General features: G+C 32.0%; 2 protein-coding genes across 2 annotated transcripts; both read left to right on the top strand.

Moving 5' to 3' along the window:
• The first annotated feature begins 3,145 nt into the window (after positions 1–3,145).
• On the top strand, positions 3,146–3,694 carry LOC137824596 (uncharacterized). The gene has a single exon (XM_068630260.1). It carries the CDS (start codon positions 3,146–3,148, stop codon positions 3,692–3,694), a length of 549 nt encoding a protein of 182 aa, XP_068486361.1.
• A 13,127-nt stretch (positions 3,695–16,821) lies between these two features.
• LOC137824013 (laccase-7) lies at positions 16,822–21,597 on the top strand. Its single transcript, XM_068629428.2, has 6 exons — positions 16,822–17,168; positions 17,748–17,899; positions 18,949–19,190; positions 19,290–19,415; positions 20,115–21,086; positions 21,202–21,597. The coding sequence occupies exons 1-6, from the start codon at positions 17,079–17,081 to the stop codon at positions 21,330–21,332; spliced, it is 1,713 nt and encodes a 570-aa protein (XP_068485529.2). The 5' UTR covers positions 16,822–17,078; the 3' UTR covers positions 21,333–21,597.
• The last annotated feature ends 3,646 nt before the right edge of the window (positions 21,598–25,243 follow it).

The raw sequence follows: 25,243 nt of genomic DNA, 5'->3' as shown, positions 1-25,243 counted from the left end.
TGCGAGGATAAGGTTGTGATCAAGGACAAAGTTAGGGATTACTTTGAAGATAGGTTCGCCAGGAACAAAGCTTGTATGGTTAGGTTGGACAACGTAAAATTTAATTCTATCTCGAAAGCTGATAACGAGTTGTTGGTTGGTGACTTCACTGAAGAAGAAATAAGGGTTGCGGTTTGGAATTGTTAAAGTTCAAAGAGTCCTGGTCCTGATGGATTTAATTTTGGTTTCTTAAAGTTCTGTTGGGAAATTATAAAGATGGATGTGGTTTCACCAGTGAAGGATTTCGCAACTAAAAGTCATTGCCCTAGAGGTTCAAATGTTTCATTCCTATGTCTTGTCCCGAAAGTAGAAAACCCCATGCAACTCAGTGAGTTCAAACCTATTTCGTTAGTTGGATGCTTGTATAAAATTAGTAAAGTTATTGATATGGGCTTTTCTTGACGGTAGGGGTTTGCTGGACAGTGTGTTAGTAGCTAATGAGGTGCTGGAGGAATATAAAAGAAAGAGGAAGAGTTGTATGTTCTTCAAAGTCGACTATGAGAATGTGTACGACTAGGGGTGGCAAAGCGGGCCAGCCCGCCCCGCATTGGCCCGTCCCGCACTTGGCCCGCAAAAATGCGGGGTGGGTTGGCCCGCCCCGCAAAGTTATTGCGGGTTAGAATTCCCGATCCGTCCCGCATAAGAGCTGGCCCGCGGGTTTGCGGGCCAGCCCGCGTTTCTTTTTTTTAAATTAAATATTATTTTTTTTACATTTTGTTCTTAAAAAATTGTCAAATTAAACCTATATATTTGTTACTATCAAATCCAAATTTTTTTTTCTTCCTTTTCAAAATAGTCAAACATCAAAAAATTAAACATTAAGATAAATATCAAATATTACTATTCTTCCACTTCCAAAACATTAAACATACCTAATTCTAAAACATTAAACATAAACATAAACATTAATTAAAAAACATTAAACATAAACATTATTGACATTCTTTCATTTCAATAACATTGGATGTCTTCTTAGAAGAACTTTCATCCATTTTTTCATAATTATAATCTTCCCCGTCATCTGCACACATTAAAAAAATGATACTTTTTTTTTCTTGCGAGTTAGCGGGCCAGCCCGCCCAGCCCCGCTACTGGCCCGCGCGGGACACCAAAAGTATCTTCAATATTAAGGCGATTTTGCTTTGTTTTGAGCTTGTTTCTAGGCTTAAGGTGAATTTCTTCAAAAAGCAGATTGGGTGGGCTGGGGTTGGATCTGAGTTCGCTTCAGCGTTTTGCGGCTATTCTTAACTGTAATGTGATGATAACTCCCTCTGTTTACTTGGGGCTACTGGTAGGAGGGTGTCATAAGCGACGTGCTTGTTGGAACATGGTGTTAGAGAAAGTGCAGAGTAAACTGTCTAGGTGGAAAGACAGGTGCTTGTCAATGGCAGGGAGAATTTGCTTGATCAAGTTTGTTCTCTCTTCAATCCTGTTATTTTTTATGTCATTGTTTAAATTACCTTCTGTGGTGGCAGACAAGTTAGTTCGAATCCAAAGAAATTTCCTTTGGGGGTGGGGCTCTGATGAAAGGAAGATCACTTGGGCTTCTTGGGATAAGGTGTGTGAGCCTCGTGATTTTGGAGGTCTTGGAATCATTGATATTAGGAGTTTTAACTTGGCTTTATTAGGAAAGTGGATTTGGAGACTGAGTACGAATAAGGGAGGTTTGTGGAAAGAGATTCTTGATTCTAAATATGGTGGTTGGAGAAGTTTGAGAGAGGGCGATAAGTTTAGTAGGGGCTCCCTCTGGTGGAAAGATTTGAAGGAGGTGTGGGATTCATAGGGTTGGGGAAGAAGTTTTGAAGATGTGATTAAGTGGAAAGTGGGTGATGGTAAGGATATCTCTTTCTGGGAGGACATATGGTTGAGCTGTGGTGCTTTGAAGGGAGTTTTTCCGAGATTATTCTTTCTAAGTTCGGCTAAAGACGCAAAGGTGGTTGAGCTTGGGTATTGGTATTGATCCTGCCGGCAACTCGAACGTGGAGGAATCGCTTTGTAGCACTCTCTGTCCCGTCTACGCGACTGCGTTCTCTGCAGAGTCACCCTCAGAACCTTCTCTTGAATCTCCAAACGTGATCTGCAAAATACACAGACGGCGCCTCTAGCGGCCGTTTGCACTCCGACGATCAAGTTAGTCCACAGAACCACCAAATGAGAAAACTAGTAGTGTGTGTGAAAAACTCTTGCTCTCTGTTTTTCGTATCCCCCTCAATCTCTCCCTGATTCCCTTTTATCTCTCTCTCTCTGCTTCTGGGCATAACAGAATTGTGTTATGCTTTTCTGGCATGTGTCAGAACCCTGTTATGCTTTTCAGAGACAGTGTACCTGCAGAATCAGTAGAGTGTGGGTGTCCGCGCGTCTCTGCGCTTGTCTGTACCTGTCTGTACCTTTAGTGGTACGGAGTGCACCTTTATCTGGTTCGCACCCCTCTCAGATGACGACACGTGGAGGCATGGGACTCGCATCTAACCACACACGTGTCACTTACTGGAAGGGCTCTAGCGCTTCTCTTTGTGTGCCTAAGCTACGCCCTTGCGGAGTAACTTGGGATATTTCTCTCATCTGGGTAAATCGCATACTCTTAGGAGAATGCCAAGTGTGGCTGGTCTAGGCACACTCACCAAACGTTGCTCTCTACGTATACAGCTTACCCTTCACGGTGTCACGCACGTAATGGGTTGAGGGAATCACCAATCACTGACTGGTTTACTAGTTCCCTCAGGCCACTCTCGTGCACGATCCCCTGAGATGTGCTCATGCGAGGTCCATGCGTAACGCTCTCGCTGGGAACCTCAGTCCCAGTTTAACTGCGTGTAGCACGTGACCCCGATGACTGATCAGTGCTCTATTGCTTCTCGCGTTCTGCCCCCAGGCGTTAGTCTGAGAACTGGTCTGTTGGTGGCCACTTGGCTACTGACCACCGATCACCGTTCTGGATGATCTGTCCCCTGACCTCTCTGCCGCCTGATCTGTCGGTGGTCACTTGGTTACTGACCCCCGATCACCGCTCTTGGCGATCGCCTTCCTGATCCCTCTGTCACCTGGTCCACGTGTCACCCTGCGAGTGGTCCACGTGGTTCTCTGCTGCTGACGTCATCGACTACCGATGACCGATCGGATCAGGTATAATGGTGATTGGGTTTGGCATTTGGACTGGCGAAGATCCTTTTTCGACTGGGAGAAGTCTTTGGTGGAGCAGTTGGTTCAAAGATTACAAGAGGTGAAGTTGGTTTTGGGGGAGGCGGACAATTGGGTCTGGAAGGTTAGGGGGTGTCAAATATTCACAGTTAACTCAGCCTATGTTCAGGTAATGAGGGTTCGAGGAGGGGAGTCTTCTCCGGTGTACAGTAAGTTGTGGAGGTGTAAAGTCTTGCCTTCGGCTTTGTTCACTGCTTGGAGGGTGTTGGAGAATAGGATCGCCTATAGGGTTAATTTGGTAAGGCGCGGAGTGGCGGTAGAAAATTCCTTGTTCTATCTGTGTGGGGAGGAGGAGGAGTCGTCTTGTCACTTGTTCTCTGTTTGCAAGTTTGCTTGGCGTGTCTGGTGTCTGTGCTTTGAGTGGCTTGGAGTGTCGTTCGTAATTCACAAGGACCCTATGTCAAATTTTTCACAATTCAAGATGAGTCAGGCTTCTGATTCGGTTAATGATGTCTAGGGTGCAATTTGAGTTGGTATAGTGAGCAAAATCTAGAAACATAGGAACTCAGTCATCTTCAATAGAGGTGTGACAGATGTGTCTGAAGTGTTTGCATCGGTGCAAGTAAAGGTTTGGTCGTGAATTTTTGCAAAGTCTCGTTTTTCTTATTTCCCTTATTCTAGTTGGGTTTTAAATCCTTTGGCTTGTATGAGGTTGATTCATTAATATTGGTTAGTGTTGGTCTAGTTGTCTCTATGCTAAGCTGGTAGGCGCTCTAATAAGAGATTGATGTCATGTATTTTTGTATAAGGATTAAACCACCCTTGAAATGGTTCCTATTTATTTATTTTTTATTACTGATAAAAAAAAACAAAGATCATATTCAAATGTTTGTGTTTGAAAATTGTCACTGACAATAATGCAAGACGCAGGCACGAGATAACAGAGCGTATGAGAGAATGTGAAAAGCTTATCTGCGTTTGAGCGGAGAAATGAGCAAGATGAAGACTAAGAACACAGACAAGAGAGTGAGATTAATTATTTTAATGTTTTAATTTTTTTTTATAAATTAAAATATTAATATATCTTTAAAATAAAATGGTTAAGTGAGTGTGTTTTTTTTTCATTTGAAAGTATAATTTTTCTTTTGGAAATAAGATATAACTATTAAACGGATAAAAATATTAAAAAATACCATTTAGAAGTTCAAAACTTTGATTAAAAGGTTTATGTCCTCTACGTATTTAAGTTTTCATAGGACTAATAATACTAGTAAGTGAGACAGTTGTCATTGGTCAATGATGTAATATAAAACTACTGTCCACATGTATCTTAATTTAATGATATGCATAGTATTTTTTTTTAATTCATTTAATGTGGATACAAATCTTAATACAATCTTCTGCAAAGATAACTATAATGCTTTTGTTTTTTTAAACATCTATCTTATTTTCATACAACTCACTTTAACTTGTATCTTCCGATCTCTTTCTATAAACATTTCTCATCATATCACATTGTTTAATTTTATTTCCTTATCTTCTATATTTTATTTTTAAAATATGTTTGTCTGCAATAGTTAAAATATTTTAATTGAAAATATAAAACCATTTATATATATATATATATATATATATATATATATATATAACTTAAAAACTTTGATAACTCGAAAGTGACTGATAGATGTTTACAATTTCTCTTTTTGCTGGTGGGTACGTTTACAATTATGCACTATAGCAGTATCACATTGACTTTCATTCATTAAATAAATCTGCACAATATTTTTTTTCTGCAATAATTTGTGTATAACACTTGTCACATACGACGTTGAAATTATTTTGTTCTTGAATCTTCCTTTGTCTTTTTGCAAACGTGGTTTAACTGACACCTTCATTATAAAATATTGATTGAATACCACAAAGATTTTCTCTCTATTTTCGTCAGGTTCTAGAATATTTACGAAAATTAGATAAATTCTTTACACACTGCCACTGCTATGACATTAACTATCATGTTAAAAAAAAGTTGGCGAACAATTTGAGTTTAGAGTTTTCTAGAGACGTTTTTGGAAAAGCTTTTAGTTAGAAAAATAAGAGAAAAAAAATAAAATGAGTTTTTAATAAAATAAAATAATTTATATATACAAACTATTTTATAAAATTTTTATTATATAGTTTCTTCATATTTCTATTTTTGAAGTTGTGCATAAATTAATTTTAATTTATAAAAATAGTTTTATTTTTCTTTTCTAATAAATGTAATTATTTTTAAAATTACAATTTACTACACTAATCCCTAAATAATTAAGATAATAACATTTAAATCTAACTATTTAATTACTAGTACAGTAACTTATCCATAATTAAAGCCCAATATGACTTTGGAAATAATATCAAACATTAAAAAATATAAGCAAGTTCTCAAAACTAAAATCTACGAAACTTGGGGATTTAAATTACTGAATCCTCACATGGATATCTGTTTCCTATGAAAAAAATAATTTACTAGAAATTTAATATTATTATGTTGTTGCTTCAACGGGAATAGATTAATAAATTTCATGACAAGCTGGTAGTGTAACTTGTACCCAATAAATTAAGTGGTTTATCGGGTTAAATCTAAACCAGGAAAATGTTAGGGTTGCTTTTTGAAGGATTAACTCATGCTTTTTTTTATAAATAAAGATAAAAACACATTTCTAAACATTTTCTATTTTATTTTTTTAAAATTTATTAAAAGCTATAAATGTTATGAGTTTCATTATTTTAAATCTTTGTTTTCATTCTATATAACTATTTTTTTATAAATTTGTATTTATAAATAATTGTGAATTAAAAAATATTCGAATATGTGTTCCTACAGTCCTATTTTAAAATGATTAGGTTCTGGTAGATGGCCCAGGCACGTGAAGCTGTGCTGGTAGAGTGAATAAAAACAATTAAGAAAATGGTTTGAGATTTTTTGTGTCTACAAATGCAGCATGGTTAGAGTTGAACTTGCAACTTGTTCTGGGTAGGTGAACTCGTTGATTTGTTTAAAACATCTTTGAATTTTATAACTGGTGAATGAGTCAAAAAGTCTTCTGCCTATAGTGATGCACTTATGTAACTTTTTTTTTTCATTGAAAATAATTCAGTCTCGTGATTTCAATGCATAAACGTATTAAACATTTTTTAAAATATTATTATTGTAAAGGGTGGATCATAATCCTTTTTATTTTAAGATTTTCTGTTTTATATGTCGATAAAAATATGATGAGAAATAAAGAAATATTAATAATTATTAAAAAATATTTTTTACATAAAAAATGAAAAAGTCGTGTAATACCTATTTTTAATTTGTAAGTCATTTAATACATATGTACTTTTGGGTTTTTAATGGTAAATACGTACCAAACATTCTTTTATAAGACCAGCATAACATATTCTAGTCTTAAACGTCACTTTTAGGCAAAAATGGACTGTGGAAGAACATATACCAAGTATATAATTAGGAAATGTGGATCTTCAACAACCACGAGAAGAAATTTCACATAAAAGGATCATGCAAAAAAGAGTGCAAATATGTTTTTGGTTCATCACATAACAATACAAATTGAACCTCTATAGGTCAAGAAAGGAGAGAAACATATTGTTTGTTGCGGTGCAAGAAATGTCTTGTTAAGTAGAGTTTTTATGCAAATGAGTGGAGTATATATAACTATAAAATTACCTACTTCTTAGGGTTTTAGGTAGGTAATACCTTGTATATAGTATCTTATAATTTTGACCAATACGAGTCTAGTCTATAAAAAATAACATACCAATACTTTATTCTTTTTTCATTTTTTACAATATGAGTTCTCACTTGACACTAATATTGAATACTATTTGAAATTATATACAATGAGTATTTATTTTTCCATAATGAATGAGTGTATCTAATAATATATCACTCCCCTTAATCATTAATCACTATTATTAGTTGTTATTGTAGAAAAATATAAAACAAATAATAACTAAAAACACAATTAAGGAGATTGAAAAATATTCTTTAGAAATTTTCAAAGAAAACTTTGAACTTTAAGTAAAGTGTTTTATGAACACCAAAACATCATAAGCAAAATTAAAAACTCAAGAACACACAAGAATTTGTATACTGATATGATAATTTGAGCTTAATTTTCACTACAATATTAAAATATCTAATTAAAAGAATTACTTATGTAACTAGATCAAGAAAGAAACAAGCACTCATTGAAATACCGTTCTAAGATGTTGAAATACCGTTCTAAGATTTTAAACATGTAATTAAAACTCTCAATTACATACAATACACACCAAACAATGGTGCATAAATTTCAAATTCAAATTAGAAAAAAAAAAACAAAGAAAGATATCACCTGGTGTGTGACAAATTGTACAACAAATCAACATGTATCATACTCAACATTTCTTGATGAACCTTGAGCAATCTTTCTTCTAAAACAATTGAGTTATAATTTGAAAAATATGAATGTCTAATTGAAAGAGAGAGAACTTACTTTTAAAAGGATTTTGAAATAACTAAACATAATAATCGATTATTATTAAATATAATCAATAAATTTGTTCATTCATCAATCCATGAAACATTTTAAGTCAATTTAATCGATTATAACCTGACTTAATTGTTTTTTTATGAAATGTTGTGTTTTTGAAAGAAACACAAAACAATTGATTATATTTTAATTTAATCTATTATAAATTAAATGAAAAATCATGTTTGCACAAATTAATTTATTATTATTGAACATAACAAGTTATATGCGTATCTATGGAAATTTCCTATAGAGCTAACATAGTCGATTATTTTTTTATCATTGATTATTTTATTTTCTTCTTTAAAAACACTCATTTTAACTTTATATAATTGATTATATACTAAACCTAATGGATTAGTTATTCATATTTAAGCTTTGCTACTCAATATCATCTTGGAGACTAGTTTATATTTTACATTTTGATCATCAACATGAGGTGCATGCATTGTCAAAATCATCATCAAATTAACACATCATGTTTTGACATGCTTTACTAACAATCTTCACTTTTTTTATGATAGCTAACCAAAACTAGTCTTGTGTTGTTAATTCATGACATTTGTTATTGAAACAATTAATAAGTATCTTTTTGCTCCTTTGGACATGATAAAAAAGAAAACAATATAGTCCAGACAATATTAAACATGATACCAAAATAGAATATAAACTAATATTCAATATGATATTCATTTTATAAAAGTAGACAAAATATATTAGAAATCAAACTTCAAAAAAATACAATTAAACATCACATATTTAAAAATAACCAATCAATCAATACAAATAAATCATATACACATCACTTAATCAACAACATTATTATTAGCAACATTATTAACAATAACATTTGTCTCCAATATGAGTCATAAAAGCTCCCCTAGGAACGAGCACAATGCAATGACAAAAGGACAATGTTAATTGTAAAAGAACTTGTTAACAATTTTAAAAGAAAGTATGAATGATTATTGATATAACCAAATATCATCTATAAAAGAAAATATCAGATAGTGAAATGAAGTGAATTAGATTATCATGACAAGATAGTTGATTAAGTTACATAGAAACACAAACCAAATTATACAAATCTCATAAAATAGAGTAAATTAGTGTAGGAATAATCTAAAATACCTAATTGATGTTGCACAAACATATAAAAAAATCGTTTACTGCAAATATTACCTTAAGACATTTGTCATAAAGATAAATTACACTAAGCAATTTGTGCTCACTTTATATATATTAAGCAACCACTTATTAAGATACCACGTGAATTTTTTGGCTTCAAAACATATCTCCAATACTGATTAATAGGAATTTTGAGGTACCTAATTTATATTGGGTCCTTTGGGGTTACCACTCTTGTGGCTTCCTTTAGAAATCGAAACATACTTTCCATTAAGAATACCATGATTTTTTTTATATAGCATGTGTTTGATGCATGAACTTTTTTCGAATAATAGAAACAAGTCACAAATGGTGATGTAGATAGTATTAAGAATTTAAAGGAATTTCTAAAAGCTTTTTATTTCTTTTGATGTGTAAAACCAATTCCAACTTTGTCCATTAAAATTTTGTGAACTTAGGAGTACATCAAGACTTGATCTCCCTAATGTGAATTTTACAAGAGTTTTTCATAAGATACTCATTTTTTGTCAAATGCTTCTTGCAATCCTCACTATCAGGAGTTTCCTCTTACGAATTTGATTTACAGTTGCATGAGGAGTTTTCATAAATAATTTCTAAAGCATCAAAATCAATTTTCAAATTATCATTTTCCTCCTGAATTGTTTTAACCTATTCCTAAGCCCTTTATTCTCTACTTTGAGTCTATTGTTTAAATAAGAGAGATGATTTTCTTCTTCATGAAATTCATTAAATGCATCAAACAATTGATTATAGTTTTCATCAATTTCAAAATTAGAACTACTCACAATGCTTTAAGTTGATGATTCTTTATCTGCCATCAAAAAAAGATTACCTTCTTCTTCTTCTTCTTCTTCTTCTTCACTTTCATTTGAGCTACTTGAAGAGTTGGAAGTATTTTTAATATAGACTATGTTGAACATAGGCTTTGATGTCTCCAAATATGTGAAGATTGCTTGAAGATTTTGTTGTTGTTTGTGTTTGTAGGTTTTTGGTAGTTTGAATTTGTAATCCACTCATAGATTTGATCCATGTTTGTTTGATTTTAAGCTTTTTGAAAAAGATGTGTTTTCAAAGAGAAGTGGAAAATCAACCTGTTGAATATTCATTTCAACCGGTTGTTTTACACTTAGAGGTTTTTGAAAAGGATTTGGAACAACATGACTTTGGTTGACTTTGTTGTCAAACCAATTCAATCGGTTGTTTCGAGAATTCATCTGATTGATTTTTGAATTTCTTAACAGAATTTTGTTAAGTTACTTCAATATTTTTTAATTGTTTTAAAACTGATTTGCCTATTGCATTAAATGTTTTTAATAACTGATTGGAGTATGTATAATTTGTTTTACGCTCTTGATTATTATTGATTCAGATTATTGCTTTCAAATCAAGTTTTTCCAAGATTGCTTCAAGCTTTGGATTCTTTCTATGAGTGGAATAAGATTGCATTGTGTTTCTTATTTTCAATCTGTGATTGTATTTGTTTTCATTCCTTTTCTCTCTTAACAATTGCATTTTTGTAAGAACTGTTGGTGTGCAGATTCAGAGGGTGTTTTGAATTTTGTGGTGTATTTACCAAAGGTGGTGTGTGTTCTTGAAGGGTTCAAGATTACCACTTTTGTGTGTGTGTTGTAATCAAGGTGTTTTGATTGCTTAATGGAATACTCAGAGGTTTTCTGGGGATTGGATGTAGCTTTTGGCTAAGAGTGAACCAATATAAATTTACTGTATGAATCTTTCAATCTCTTATCTCTTTAAATATGTTTTTTCTTGAATTTTATAATTGCTGCTCTAAACAACTGGTTGTTTCACAAAAACAACCGGTTGATTTTCTGCTGTTAAGAGAAAACTGTTTTTTAATTCATCTGAACAGATTTCTAATTGATTGATTCTTTTTGGCCATCACTATACCTTCAATATTTGCGAAATTTTTTTTATAAACAATTTACCCCCCTCTTGTTTAAGGCCTACAATTCTAACAATTGGCATCAAGAGTTAGGTTCTTGAAAGTCATTCAAGTTTTGATCCTAATTTTTTTTTCATGACTGATAAACTACTCTTTGAGGAGGGTGCATTTATTAACAGACCACCTCTGTTTTGTGGTGTGAATTACAAGTTTTGGAAGGTAAGGATGAAGATCTTTGTAAAATCAATTGATAAAGGAATTTGGGATGCAATTAAAAATGGTCATTTTGTTCCTATGCTTGAAAATGATAAAGTGATTTGTGAAAAGCCTTAGTCCCAATGGACTGTGCATGAAAGCAAAAAGGCTCAATATGATTGTATTGCAAAAAATATTATTACATTTGCCTTAAGTTTTGATGAGTTTTTTAGGGTATCACAATGTGGCTTCGCAAAGAAATGTGGGATACTCTAGAAGTTACTTATGGAGGAACAAATAACGTGAAGAGAGCAAGGAAACATGCTCTTATCCAAGAATATGAGATGTATAGGATGCAAAAAGGGGAGACAATTGCTGAAGTACAAAAGAGGTTTACCCATATTGTTAACCACCTCATGAGTCTTGGAAAAGTGTTTGAAAAAACGGAACTCAACATCAAAATCCTCAAGTGCCTAGACAGATCTTGGCAGCCCAAGAACCATCTTTAAATCTAAAGATTTAACATCTATGACCACAACTTCATTGTTTGGGAAGCTCATAGAACATGAATTGGAGATGAATAGGCTGAATGTTCAAGAAAATGAAGATAAGCATGTGAGAAACATTGCCTTGAAGACTGTTGGACATAAAAACTGTCAAGACTCAAGTGATGACAGTGATGGAGAAAACCTTAGCTTGTTGACCAGCAAATTCAGCAAATTTCTGAAGAAAAACAACAACATGAATTAATCCTCCAATAGGTATAATAGCAAAAAACTTAATAATTTTAATTTTAACAAATATACCTGCTTTGGATGTGGTGAACATGGACATATTAAAACTGATTTCCTCAACAATGAGAATAAAGAAAAAAGAGCAAGCAAGAAAGGTGAAAAGAAAGGCAAAGCCAAGAAAGCCTACATTGTTTGGCAAGATAATGAAGTTTCTTCCTCTAGCTCATCTTTAGGAGCTGAAGAAGCAAATCCTTGCTTAATGGCAAAAGAAGAAACTGATATAAGCAATGTAAGTTCCAGCACTTCAATTAATTTTGAAAACTACAACCAACTTCTTGATGCCTTTAAAGAAACTCATGAAGAAGCTAATAGGATGACCCTTTCAAATAACGGGTTGAAAGGCTTGAATAATTGGCTGGAAAATAGAGTCAAAGCATAGTAAGAAGAGTTGGATAACTTGAAAAATGATTTTGAAAATCTGGAACTGATTTACAAAAACTCTTATGGAAAATGTGACTTAAGTTCTTGTAAAAATTGTGAATCTCTTGAAAAGAAGGCTCACTATCTTGTGAAAACTATGGACAAGCTTTCAAAAGGTAAATCTAACTTTGAAATTGTTCTTTCTTCTAAAAAATGTTTCTTTGGTAAAATTGGTTTGGGTTTTAATCCACAGAGCAAGAGAAGTGGTGTTTCAAAGCCTTTTTCAACCTTATTTGAAAAACAACTGATTAAAAAATTGAAACAATCGGTTGTTTCATGATTCTATTGTATGAAAAAGGGTCACTCTGTCAGATTCTGCAGAGTTAGGAAATTTTTTGTTCCCAAAGGTATTTTAAAATGGGTTCCCAAGAATCCTAAGGGTTCTAATGATCCAATTAATGCCAATGGACCCAAATTTGTTAGGGGACCAAACCTTGCTACTTGATCTTGCTTTTTTGTAGGTACTCTCAAAGACCAATAATCTGTGGATTAAAGAATCAAGTTTGAAAGGGAAAGAACAAAATTTGTTTCTTGAGTACAACTCTTAATTGCACACAGTTTCTTGAGAGTCAAGTGAAATATTTGACTTATGTACTATGATTATTTGATTGAAAACATTCTCAAAAGCTATGAACTCATTTCTTCAATTTTGTGCACTTTATATAGTTTGGTTAAATAAACTCTTTCATTCATCTTCATACAAAAATATGTGTGTTTAGCGTTCTACATTTTCATCTCTGCCAAAGCTTTTGGTTTATGAAAAATCCAAACTCTTGTCACAGAAAAAAAAAATCGATTGTTTTCACGAAGCAACCGATTGTTTTACCTCTGACAGCATTGTATTAAATTTGTTTTAAAACTCTGTGCATTAGTACAACTGTTTCTTTTCATTCAAACCAATTATGGGTAAAAATTGCACTTATTATAGCTTAAAAAACTCTAAGCTTGTATAGAAATATGTAGAACTTGTATTGTAATAGTTAGAAGTATTTATTGGGTGTTACATATCTAAACTCACAATCCACTCAGACCAAGTGCAAGGCGGGGTGACATAACCCATATATTTTAAAAAATTATATTTTTTTTTCTAAACCCTAATAATTTCTCTGTAACCTTATATTCTCAAAAATTCTAAAATTATCATTTTCAAATTCTACCATCTAAAATACAAATATGGATTGTAAATTTGTACAAATCAAAACACAAATTTTAACTTTGAAATTCTATAACCTGGGAAGTCTCTCAACATCATTATAATTTGTTTTACTCATCTTATTATGAATGTCTTGTAAAAATAATACTATGAGATCATTTACCTAATTCATCTAAATAAGAAAAAGAATTAACTTAACAAACAAAAAATATACGAGACAGACGAGTAAAATCAATTCGCATTTTCTATATAGAACCGGCCAAATGTAGAGCGGACTAGCCTACAAACATACCAATAAGAAATTTTTGCTTTTACAAAAAACACTTATTAATAATATTTTCATCAAAATTACTTTATTTTTAGAGTTTAAAGAAAACCGCGTCTTACTTCTTGTTTCATTATTTTTTTTGTGCTTCTTATATTACGTCTTTTGATATTGAATTTATTGAACATTTTATATCTATAGAATGATGGATAGTTGATACTTCATTTCATCCAAATGTTTTATATATATGTTTCACATGTTTTCAGAAACAATTAGGTATAAATGGTATACAATGTGACATTTTACATGAACATCAAATTTAATTGGTGTATAATCATATTTTATATGAATTAAACTTATAACATTTCTAAAATGTTTTTAATTATAATTAATATAAACAAATTAATCAGGTAATTAGGTAAACTTATGATGATTTGTAGGGAAAAAAATTGAAAAGAGATAACTAAGTGAAATGAGGTTAAAGTGGTAGATTTTTGGGCATTATTTAGTAAGTTGTTAATTTACTCATATATTCAATATCTGATTTATGTATTTAGGTTTTTTAAATTTTTTTATAAAGATTATTGGAAATTAATAAATAATATTTTTTAAAATATATACTATTTTAAGAAATAACTTATTTTTATTTTCTCAACTAATATTTTCATATGAAAAATGTTTATATACTTTTACAAAATATAAATACGGACAATTTTGATATTAGAGTAAAAATGACTTACCAACCTCCATTAATTCAACTAAATTAATCAAAAATATCTATAAATTTTATATTCAAATCAATTATTTTTCCATTAAACCAAGCACAATTCTCTCCAAATAACTCTAACTAATCATTTAATCTCCACGTCCCTCGCCAATAAAGCATAAATGAGTATTTTCTATAACTTATTTTTACCAAAAGATGTCAAAATATAATGTGTTGATTATGATATTTTGATGATGCATGTATCTTATGGTGACGATTTCCCCCTCGATTGCTTATTACGATCAAAATATAAAATATAAATTAATCTCTAAGAGATTTAGTGCAGTAAAACAAATATATGAATAATGAACCCATTAGGCTTAATATATAATCAATGAAGTTAAAACTAGTGTTTTTAAACAAGAAAAAAATATTTGATTATGAAAAAGAATAATCTATCATCTCAGTTATGAGGAAAATTTTCATACATACGCATATAATCAATATATGTTTAGTAATAATTGATTAATATGTGAAAACATGATTTTCATATAAATTGTAGATAATTTATTAAATTAAAATATGCGTATTACTCTTCTCAAGTGATCCCACCAAGATTGATGACTAAATCCTAAAGAAAAATAGAGAATAATCTATGGAGCAAAAATGAACTTACTCTGTTTAAAAATCTGATAAAGGTAGAAATGTTCCTTACCTCCTCAGCTACAACGTGTTGTGATCAGATTCTAAAATATATGATTTAAAAAAAAAATCACGATGTTACAAGATAAGCTTAAATGAGTCAGCGGGTTGAAATTGCAACTCGTCCTACATTTTTCCTCGATGCGAACCACATGACTCGTCCCACTTTAGGGGGAGGGGGATTAAGTTGGTTTTTTTAAAAAAATCACGATATTACAAGATAAGCCTAAATGAGTCCGCAGGTTGAAATTGCAACTCGTCCTGCATTTTTCCTCAATGCGAACCACATGACTCGTCCCACTTTGTCATCCCTATTTCTTATACCTAATTATAATTGTAGATAATGTTTTCTTAATTAAGTCGTAACAATAATAATCTCCACACCAACTTCTTTTTCTAACTTACGTTTCTTGAAAAGTAAATAAATGTAAAAAAAAAATATATTTTTTTTTAAAAATAATTTGAACATATTCAAACAAATTCACCCTAATCAAGACATGCGTAAAACATTGGACAGGAAAAGAGAACTTTATTTTTATATCAATTTAAATGGGTTGTAACCACTTTTATTTGTTATATGTGTACCAGTTTTACATAAGTTATTTAGTAATTATAGACCCCAACTTATGATACTTTTAAAATAGTTAATACTTAAATTAAATTTATTTTTGTCATTTATTTTAGCAAGAAAAAATATATAATATAACAGAAACATTAGAGACATCTTAACTCTTGTATAAATATATACAATATATACATTAATTAGCAATAGAAACACTTTTAAGCCCCACGAATTAGCAATAGAAACACTTTTAGTACATAATTAGCAATAGAAATTATTTTTAATATAAGAAACAATTTGAAAAAACAAAATATATTTAAATAAATTTTAGAACACTCCTAAAATATCTCATTTTATCTAATTTATTTATTGCCGATAAAAAAATAATAATTTATTAAAATCATAGTAAATCGAATTTGGTTACAAAAATTATTATTCACAAAAAGTGAATCAAATTGAATTAACGTGTTTTTAAAAAAATTATATAAACTTAACTCGCCTTAATACTCGTGACTTCGCTGTAGTATTTGATTACTTACAAGGAATAGATATCTGGACTTTAAAAATCAATGTAAAATGTTTAAAAAAATTGCTATATGTTATGTTCGTTCGAGTCATTCTTTTCGGTCAAGGAATCATTTTCTTAAATTTTACGGTTTCAGACATCTATTCACAAAATCTTTGGTGGAGCATTGTGAACCCATCATTTTTTATGGAATACTTTATTTTCCGAATTTCTAAGATAATCCCAGTTTGCCATATGCAGCAGTTTATAAATTTAATAATTTTAATTTGTTATTTTAAAAAAAAACTGCAAACTTAATATTATTAACTAAAATAAATATTTTTAATACGCATGACTCTTAAATATTTATATGGCGAAGTAGAATATTGTATTGCAATAAATTATTAAATTATAAATAGATCTTAAACACTCTAAGGAGTATAAACATTAGTCAAATAAAGAATATGTGAGAACGACCATGCAATGCATTATAGATGTTTTTGCCTTTTTGAATAATTTGTTAAATATGACAGATATGTTAATTGACGGTTTCCTAACTCAATTCCAATTTTTAATGTGTAGTTTTTGACTTCTTATGATTTTCTAAGAACATATGTCTAGCATATCAACTTTCATATTTTTTATACAACTTGATATTGTGGACCAAGTGATGCAACCAACACCAACTAAACAAATGAATTTTTAAAGAATATGAACGTAAAATCATTGAAGCAGTGAACATCACTAGCTTTCTGACTCCATATATATATACCATCCATAGCCTTGCATTGGGAAGCACACAGAAACAAGTCTCTACATTCTGTGGAGTCCTTGTTGTTGTGTTGTTGTGCCAGCAAAACAAATCAAACAGTTCACTAACATAACCAGGTGCAACTTCTCTACTTTCTCAGAGAAGTTTTTGTGTCACCAATTGATAGTTCATAGAAAAGCTTCTATCTCACTGTTTCTTTCGGTTTGCCACTTCAACATGAAGCTTTTGGCGTTTTGGTTTGCATTGGCTTCTGCTCTTCTACTTTTTTCCTTGGCCTCAGCTGCAACAGTAGAGCACACTTTCACTGTAAATGGCTAACAATTTTCTCCTCTTTACTGGTTCTGTTTGTTACTTTACTTTTCTTCTTTTCTTTACAAATCCATTATTTAAGTATGTGGTTAAAAGTTCATATATATATATATACATACATACAAACACTAAACATATTTATTGAGAGATGAATTTAAGTCGGATAGATGTGATAAGAAAGAGTGAAAAAGATTGACAAAGGGTAAAATCAGGTTTTGAAAATTTGAAGTCTTAATAGTGTGTGTGTGTGTGTTTTTGTATAATTTGTATTGATGGATCCTTATACAGTCATGAGTTTACTAATTTTTTAATCAGTGTAAATTTCTTCGACTCTATGAATATTTTATTCCAACTTGTACATCACCAACCACTCCTTTACCAACTTCAGCCAGTGATTTATAGAATAATATTTTCAACCCATATTCTCAATCATTTTGTATATGCTGTGACACATACTATTAAGAAAGGAAAATATAATCATACTACTGCACAATACTAATTAATGTTGATTAACATGCACACTTTAATATTATTGATAAATGACAATAATGTTCAAACTAATTCCTTGATTTACAGGTTCAAAACAAAATTATCAAACGCTTGTGCAATGAGCGAGAAATTGTCACAGTTAATGGACTTTTTCCTGGACCAAAGTTAGAAGTTCGAGAAGGGGACGCTGTGATTATTCATGTAGTTAACAACTCACCCTACAATATCACTATTCACTGGTAAACATTTCTAATCATTTTAATCAATTTTGTTATTGTAATATCAAATCATTTATATTATACAATTATTTTTATTTCTTACTTCATATGTAAATTGGCCATGACTTAGATTCGTTTAAAAAATAATCAATAAAATTGTTTTATATTACTTTATTTCTTCATAAAAAATATGATAATGTTGGTATTGTGCGAAAAGCTATTTTTTATCAGAAAAATTTAAAGAACTACAAGTTTGGTGTGAATGAAATTACGATGCTCTCTTTCTTTGCTGATTCCCAGTCACCTATAGTGACGTTTACAATGAAATTCAATGAAAGCATTGGAATATTGTCAATTAATTTTCCAATTCTTTTCCCTTCTCTTTACCTACTATTTTTTTTGTCAACAATGAAGTGGCAAAGCACTGAATTTCCTTTTTTATTAGAATAGTAATGTAATTTTTTGACCAATCTGCTTTTCAAATATCTAATGATTATTTCTTTTCTATCTAATCATACTACTTATCATGCATATATTTTCCATCTCTTTCATATAGGCTTTTGCATGTTCAATTTTGTTTTGTGTTTCTATCATTATTTGCTTGGAAGATGTGGCTGGAGATGTTGAAAAGTCAAAAGTGGTCCCTACGAGGTTCAAGAAAGGCTGGCGGAAAGTTCGTTTTAAATTAAACAGATATATTTTGGTGGCTAGAAGCAAGAAACAACGAACAAATAGAGAAAAAAACAAAGAAAAAATTGGTAAACGTGTGACAGAAGAGAAGAGGGAAAGGCTGAGAGATTTAAAATGGCATGAAATAAAAAGTATACGGTTGACTATATTTTTTCTATTTCTTGGCTGCTACCAACCTTTTCCATTTTATAGTTCACAAAAAAAAAAAAATAGTTCTCCATTTAATTTTAATATTTATTTTAAAAAAATATTTTTATTATTTAAGATAAATTGTATAATTTGTCAGTAGTTAGTTTTGAAGGGTAAGTACAAAATTTCTCCACCTTGTTCTCCAAGTTTCTTTTCCTATATCACTGATGAACGTAAATATTATTTTGTAGGCATGGAGTATTTCAGCTCTTTACTGCATGGGCAGATGGCCCTGAATACATAACACAGTGCCCAATTGGTCCTCAACATAGTTATACATATAGATTCAATGTGGTTCAACAAGAAGGAACAGTGTGGTGGCATGCTCATGCTTCAGTTTTACGTGCCACCGTTCATGGTGCTTTAATCATTTACCCTCGTTCGGGAAAGTACCCATTTCCTAAACCCTACAAGGAAGTTCCAATAATATTAGGTAAGTCCAAATCTTTTAATACAATGTAATTACTATGAAAAAACTCATGAAGAAAATATTTTTTTTATATATTTTTTGTATTTTGTTATTTAAATACAGGTGATTGGTATGACGGTAATGTGGTGGATATTTATGACTACACTCTCGCCGTTGGTGCTGTAAGAGTATCTGATGCCTTCACCATCAATGGTTTGCCTGGTGATCTCTTCAACTGCTCAAAACAACGTAAGTCTTCACCTTCTAATGTGAATGTTTTATTTTAGAGTATCTAAAGTGGACCACTTCAATTCAAAAGGAAAACATGTGTTGAAACTCGTAGGATAATAATTTTAAATTAAGGTTGCTTGTGCTTACCAAATCATGAAAAATAGTGGGCCATATGCTTTAGATTATGACATGTTACTAGCCGGCTACTGTCTGTGTGTGTGTGTGTATATATATATACAGCTATAATTATACGCAAATACAACTAAGTACATGTGAGTTTAATTATTGACTACACTAAAAAAATATTCTCTACAACTTTTTTTAACACTTGAGGTTAATTCAAGTTTATTAAAAAAAATGGGAGACTTAACCTCTAAGAGATTAAGCTTACCTTAAATTATAATACCAAATAAATTTTATATTAAAACCGTTAAAAAAGAATAATGATAGAAAAGATATCAGTAATATTTTTCTAATTGTGAGAGTAATAAAATTTGAGCTTTTAATAAGTTGCAGCTGTATGATTTTGACTTTTGTCATAATCCTTGTAGAAAATTACAGGTAATTTGATGTCACCCTAATAATATTCTCATTACAGTAAACCTGTAATCGAGCATCAGCATAATTTGAAAGTTTGAGTGACATAAAGTGATAGTGGTGTATCTATCTATCTATCTCTAATTATCTCTGATGCATGAACTTATGAACATAATTCAGAGACATTCAAGCTAAAGTTGAGACAAGGAAAGACTTACTTGCTACGAATGGTCAACGCTGCATTCAATAACAACCTTTTCTTCAAGATAGCCAACCACAAATTCACAGTGGTTGCCATGGACGCTTCATACATCGAACACTACGTGACTGACATCATCACCATCAGTCCTGGCCAAACCGCTGATGTGCTTCTGAAAGCCGACCAACCCATAGGCTCCTATTACATGGCAGCCTCTCCTTACGTTGTGGGCCAGCCGTCACCACTGTTCGACAACACGACAACGCGAGGCATTGTCGTCTACGAAGGTTACACGTCATCATTGAGAGATTCAAAACCCATCATGCCTATACTTCCACCCTTCAACGCCACACAAGTCGCCAACAAATTCTTCACCAACATCACAAGCTTGGTGGGGGCCCCGCACTGGGTCCCGGTGCCACTTGAGGTGGACGAGAACATGTTCATGACCATTAGCATAAACCTAGAAAGGTGTTCCAAGAATGCCACGTGCCTAGGTTTGTTTCAACAGAAATTCTCTGCCAGCTTGAACAACGAGTCCTTTGTGCACCCTGTAGGGAAAGGGTTCTCCATGATGGAGGCATCGTTTTACAATGTGAGTGGTGTGTATACTACTGATTTTCCAGACTACCCTCCTGTAGCATTTGACTACACAAGCCCCAAAAATGCTTTGGATTTTGGCCGCATGTATCCATCGAAATCGACCAAGGTGAAGAAACTCAAGTTCAATTCAACCGTTGAGATTGTGTTTCAAAACACCGGAATTTTGAATCCGCAAAGTCATCCCATGCACCTTCATGGTTTTAGTTTCCATATTTTGGCTCAAGGGTTTGGGAACTATAATGCCACCAGAGATAGAGTCAAGTATAATTTGGTGAATCCACAAATACGTAACACAATTGCTGTACCAGCTGGAGGATGGGCTGTCGTCAGATTCCAAGCAAACAATCCAGGTGCATGTCTATTCAGAATAACTATCGTCATTATATAACATTAGAGTTAATAATTGAGTTAATGATCTTGATTGAGATATATGTGACACTGATATAATAATATCTTCTTTTCTAGGGATGTGGTTTGTGCATTGCCATGTGGAGGATCATACGCTATGGGGACTAAACATGGCTTTTGAGGTTGAGAGTGGACCAACAGCTTCAACTTCTCTCCCACCACCACCACCTGATCTACCCAAGTGTTAACAATATGTGCCTGCAATCACAATTGAATTCCAATTTCCCTCCTCCTGTGTGTTTTTCTGTGTATTTAATCAGATATTAAAATTTTAGCTTTACTTAAACACAGGATCAAGCATAAACCAGAATTGTTTCTAAATTCTTCCTAACTAAAAGGACCTTAATAGAAGCACCTTCCACCAATTCTCCTCTTTTCATTTTCATTTTATTTTATAATTAGTTCATCTTGTAAAAGTGTGAGAAATAAAAAAAGTGGGAATCTTTGTCAGCATTTTAAAGTATTTTGCAACAGCAAATGCATGTCTATTATATATCTTCAGCTTCGTAGGAATCATCATATTCTTAGAAATCGTTCTGTTTCATCATAATCAACGGAAATGTGAGATGACTTAATTCAAAAATATGCCCAATTCATTAAATCAACTTTAAGTTCGATCTTCCTTTGGCTGTCTTTTTAATCTCATAATGGGTAGTCACTTCTGTCACAATTTGACGAAGAAATGAATAATTTTATTAATTATAACACAGGACCAGGCAAACCAATCACAAAAACGAAGCAAATAAATATATAGAAGAAAGTTATATGTGTGGAAAATCAAACTTATGAACAAACGGAAAAGTGGATATATATATATATATGTATGTATGTATATGTTTGTATGTATATAGTTAGTTAGTTAGTTAGTTACGTTTAATAAATGGTTAAAAATAAAAAATATAACTATAAACCTGTACACTATCAATTATTTGTGAGATGACTTTAACCAACTTTAGACATTTTAATACCTAATGAGACTATTATTCATTTATGAGACAAAAGTTAATAATGATTAAATGTTTTAATAATTTGTAAACATATAAATGGCACATTGATAATTGTATATGGTCATAAACACTGTTGATAAAAAAAATCATAAACACTTATGAAACATGTTCATTTATTTTTAAACACTTATGAAATCAATTTTTTTATTAATACTATGAAAACTTTATCGGAAATCAAAGTGATACCTGATGCTCTTAATTATGTTAGCTTGGAAGATCCTTAAAGGTATTTAAGGTACCAACTAGAGTGAGTCTATATAGAAGAGGCTTAACATTATTAATGTGTCAAATGATCCATCACCTTTTTCTGGAAGGCAAGATAGTTTATCTGGTGTGGTCGATCGAAGGTATCTAGATGGATGGGGTTACATGGAGCATATCATAATGACCTCAAACACCACTTAGTACAGTTTTACCTTCCTCAGTTCAACTTGAAAAGGAATCGAGTTTGAAAAAGGGTTTAAGTGACAATGTTATGGAGCATATGGAGCCAAAGGAATGAAGATGTTTTTGAAGAGGATAAGACATTTGCTGAAGAAATTATTAGCTTAGCTAATTGCAAGTGTGGTCTTGGCTGAAGAGGAAAACACTTAATTTTAATTTTTCATATATTCTGATTGGATATTATATCTCCTAAACTGTTTACACTCTTTAAGTTAGTTTAACTGGCCAGACTAAAAAAGATATATTGTTTGTCAAAGATTTTATATGTTTAAACGAAATAGATGTTGCACAAGGGGTATGGTTTCCTACGTATCTAGGGGGATTTTAAGAAGAGGAATGAGGGAGACATGAGGAAGGGGATATGAAGGGAGAAGGAGCGAAAACAGAGCAGCTGTTAGCAAACTTTGTTTTAGTAGAACAAAAGTTGTAGATCACATGGAAGCAAGATGGTTTCTTCTGAGGCAAACCTAAACAGAAAGAAATGCAGAACCGGTTATGAATAGAGGGCACTGCAGGTGCTGGTATGCAAGTGCTGCAGATGTTGGGTAAGTTTTTTATGCAGAATTTGCTGCCTAACTCTATTTTGTTTTGCTTCATAATTGAGAAGCCTAGGCTCATTTTGCTATATGTCCTGCTTTGCTATGCTCCTAACCTTTTTTTGAAGCTTGCAATGCTGTTGTGGAATAGTAAGAGCTTGGTTTATGCCTAGCCACTTTAGCCGCACCTTCTTTTATGCCACCCCACCAATTAGTGAATAAGGTGCTGAATTTTATATATTTAAAGGAGCTATGGCTGTTGATAATTCAGCTATAGTGGTTGTGAGTGAGAAATTGTTTTGATTAGAGCTGCAATGGTTTTGGGATTGCATTTGTAAGAAATAGTTTTGTTATTTAGAGTTGTAATGGCATCAGTGTTGGACAAATAGTTGTTGGTGTAGCATTTGTAATGTTAAAGATGTGGAGGAAATGCTAAAGAAGCATAAGTCTAATTTTTTGGATTATATTATAGGTGGTGAAGTTTTCTAAACACTTACAAAAGAAGGGTTAAGACAGTGATATTTTAATTCATTTATTATTTGCAGATAACAAAATTGAATGAATCAAATTAAAATGAGTATGTAAGATGAAAGAAAAAGCAAAGCAAAGATACTTCCAAACCTTACCCGAAAAAAATTCATGCATAGCAACTGACAAATAAACAATGCATCCTAGCAGATTTAGCTTATACAAATTAGGTAAATAACAAAAGTTATTGGTACTTATGGTTATAACAGCGGTAACCGCACATACCACATTGGTGCCAAGAACCCCATATATTCTTCCACCAGAGTCTACACTATATTACCCTTCAAAACATATTACTCCATGCCCATGTAAATTGAATTACTTACCCCGTTCCAAATTATCATCCAACCATTTTCCACATTTCCACTGTAGCAATTACTCCCGAGAGCCCCTGCTACATCTGCTAGCATCGTTGCCTCTGTCATTCTCTTATCAGCAGCCAAAAAATTGTCCTTCAGCCTCCCATGCCATTCCCTGATCAGCACCGTGATGTGCGTAGCTATGTAGGCTTGACCACCACACTATTACAGCCCAAAAATGTAGTCATTCTGCTCTGCACCATGCTTCATTCCTTGCAACTGCATATGATAGACTTACCAGCACCCAAAACACATCAGAAAAAAAAAAAAACAGCATCACACCATTCTAAGATCGATGTTCCCACCCATCGAGTTTACTTCTTTTTTATGGATTTCAGACATGTCTTAGGTCCATACACTATTGAAAATATGTAAAGATCGCCTTTCGTTGGTCACCAAACCTTAATTTGAGTTATAATGAAGTTTTCATTATGGTCAATGCCACCATTCTTAAAAATAACTTTATTTTTCTGGTTCCAAATAACTCCTACTGCAACCTTCAAACAGTCCTACACTCTAGTCACCTATTGTGATGCTCATGGCAGACAATAGCTAACATGGTCTTTGATATAGGTTGAGCAGAAGGTTCAATCTCTATATTCCCCTAAATAAAACACTAGTAAGTCTTCCCCTAAATAAAACACTAGTAAGTCTAAGTTGTGTATGTGAGTCATTTATTGATACAATGTATAATAAAATGTGACTCATTCATAGAAAAATGATACATTGACAACTTGTTCTATTATACAACCTTCTTTCTTTATCTAAAATTTTAATTTTTATATGAAATGAGAAAAATATCGTTTTTTCATATCATCAATTAGATGTTGTATAGTGGAACAAAATGTCAATATATCATTGTTCATCTAGCATCATGCATTCGTAAACACTAATTCATGCACTTACAACTCTAAAAAAATGTTATGCATGAAAAATGTTATAAAAATGTTATGCATGAAAAATGTTATGCATGGAGTGAATTCTCAATCCTTCTAAGACACAAACATAAAACCTTTTAGTTACATACAAATTATATCATTCATTTTTACCAAATCACAATCTCTCTTTTTCTTTTATCGCATTATTCAAAAGTTCATTTATGTCCTTAACTTATCATATTTTGGATTTGTTATCACTTCAATTCACAAGTCTTAGTATACTTGCTTTATTTAAATTGGATAACTGTTAAGAGTACATCATATCCTTTGGTACTTAGATAAACTCT

Source organism: Phaseolus vulgaris, chromosome 8, assembly GCF_051622355.1.
Source record: "Phaseolus vulgaris cultivar YP4 chromosome 8, ASM5162235v1, whole genome shotgun sequence".
NCBI lineage: Eukaryota > Viridiplantae > Streptophyta > Magnoliopsida > Fabales > Fabaceae > Phaseolus > Phaseolus vulgaris.
This window is presented reverse-complemented; position numbering and strand designations above follow the sequence as displayed.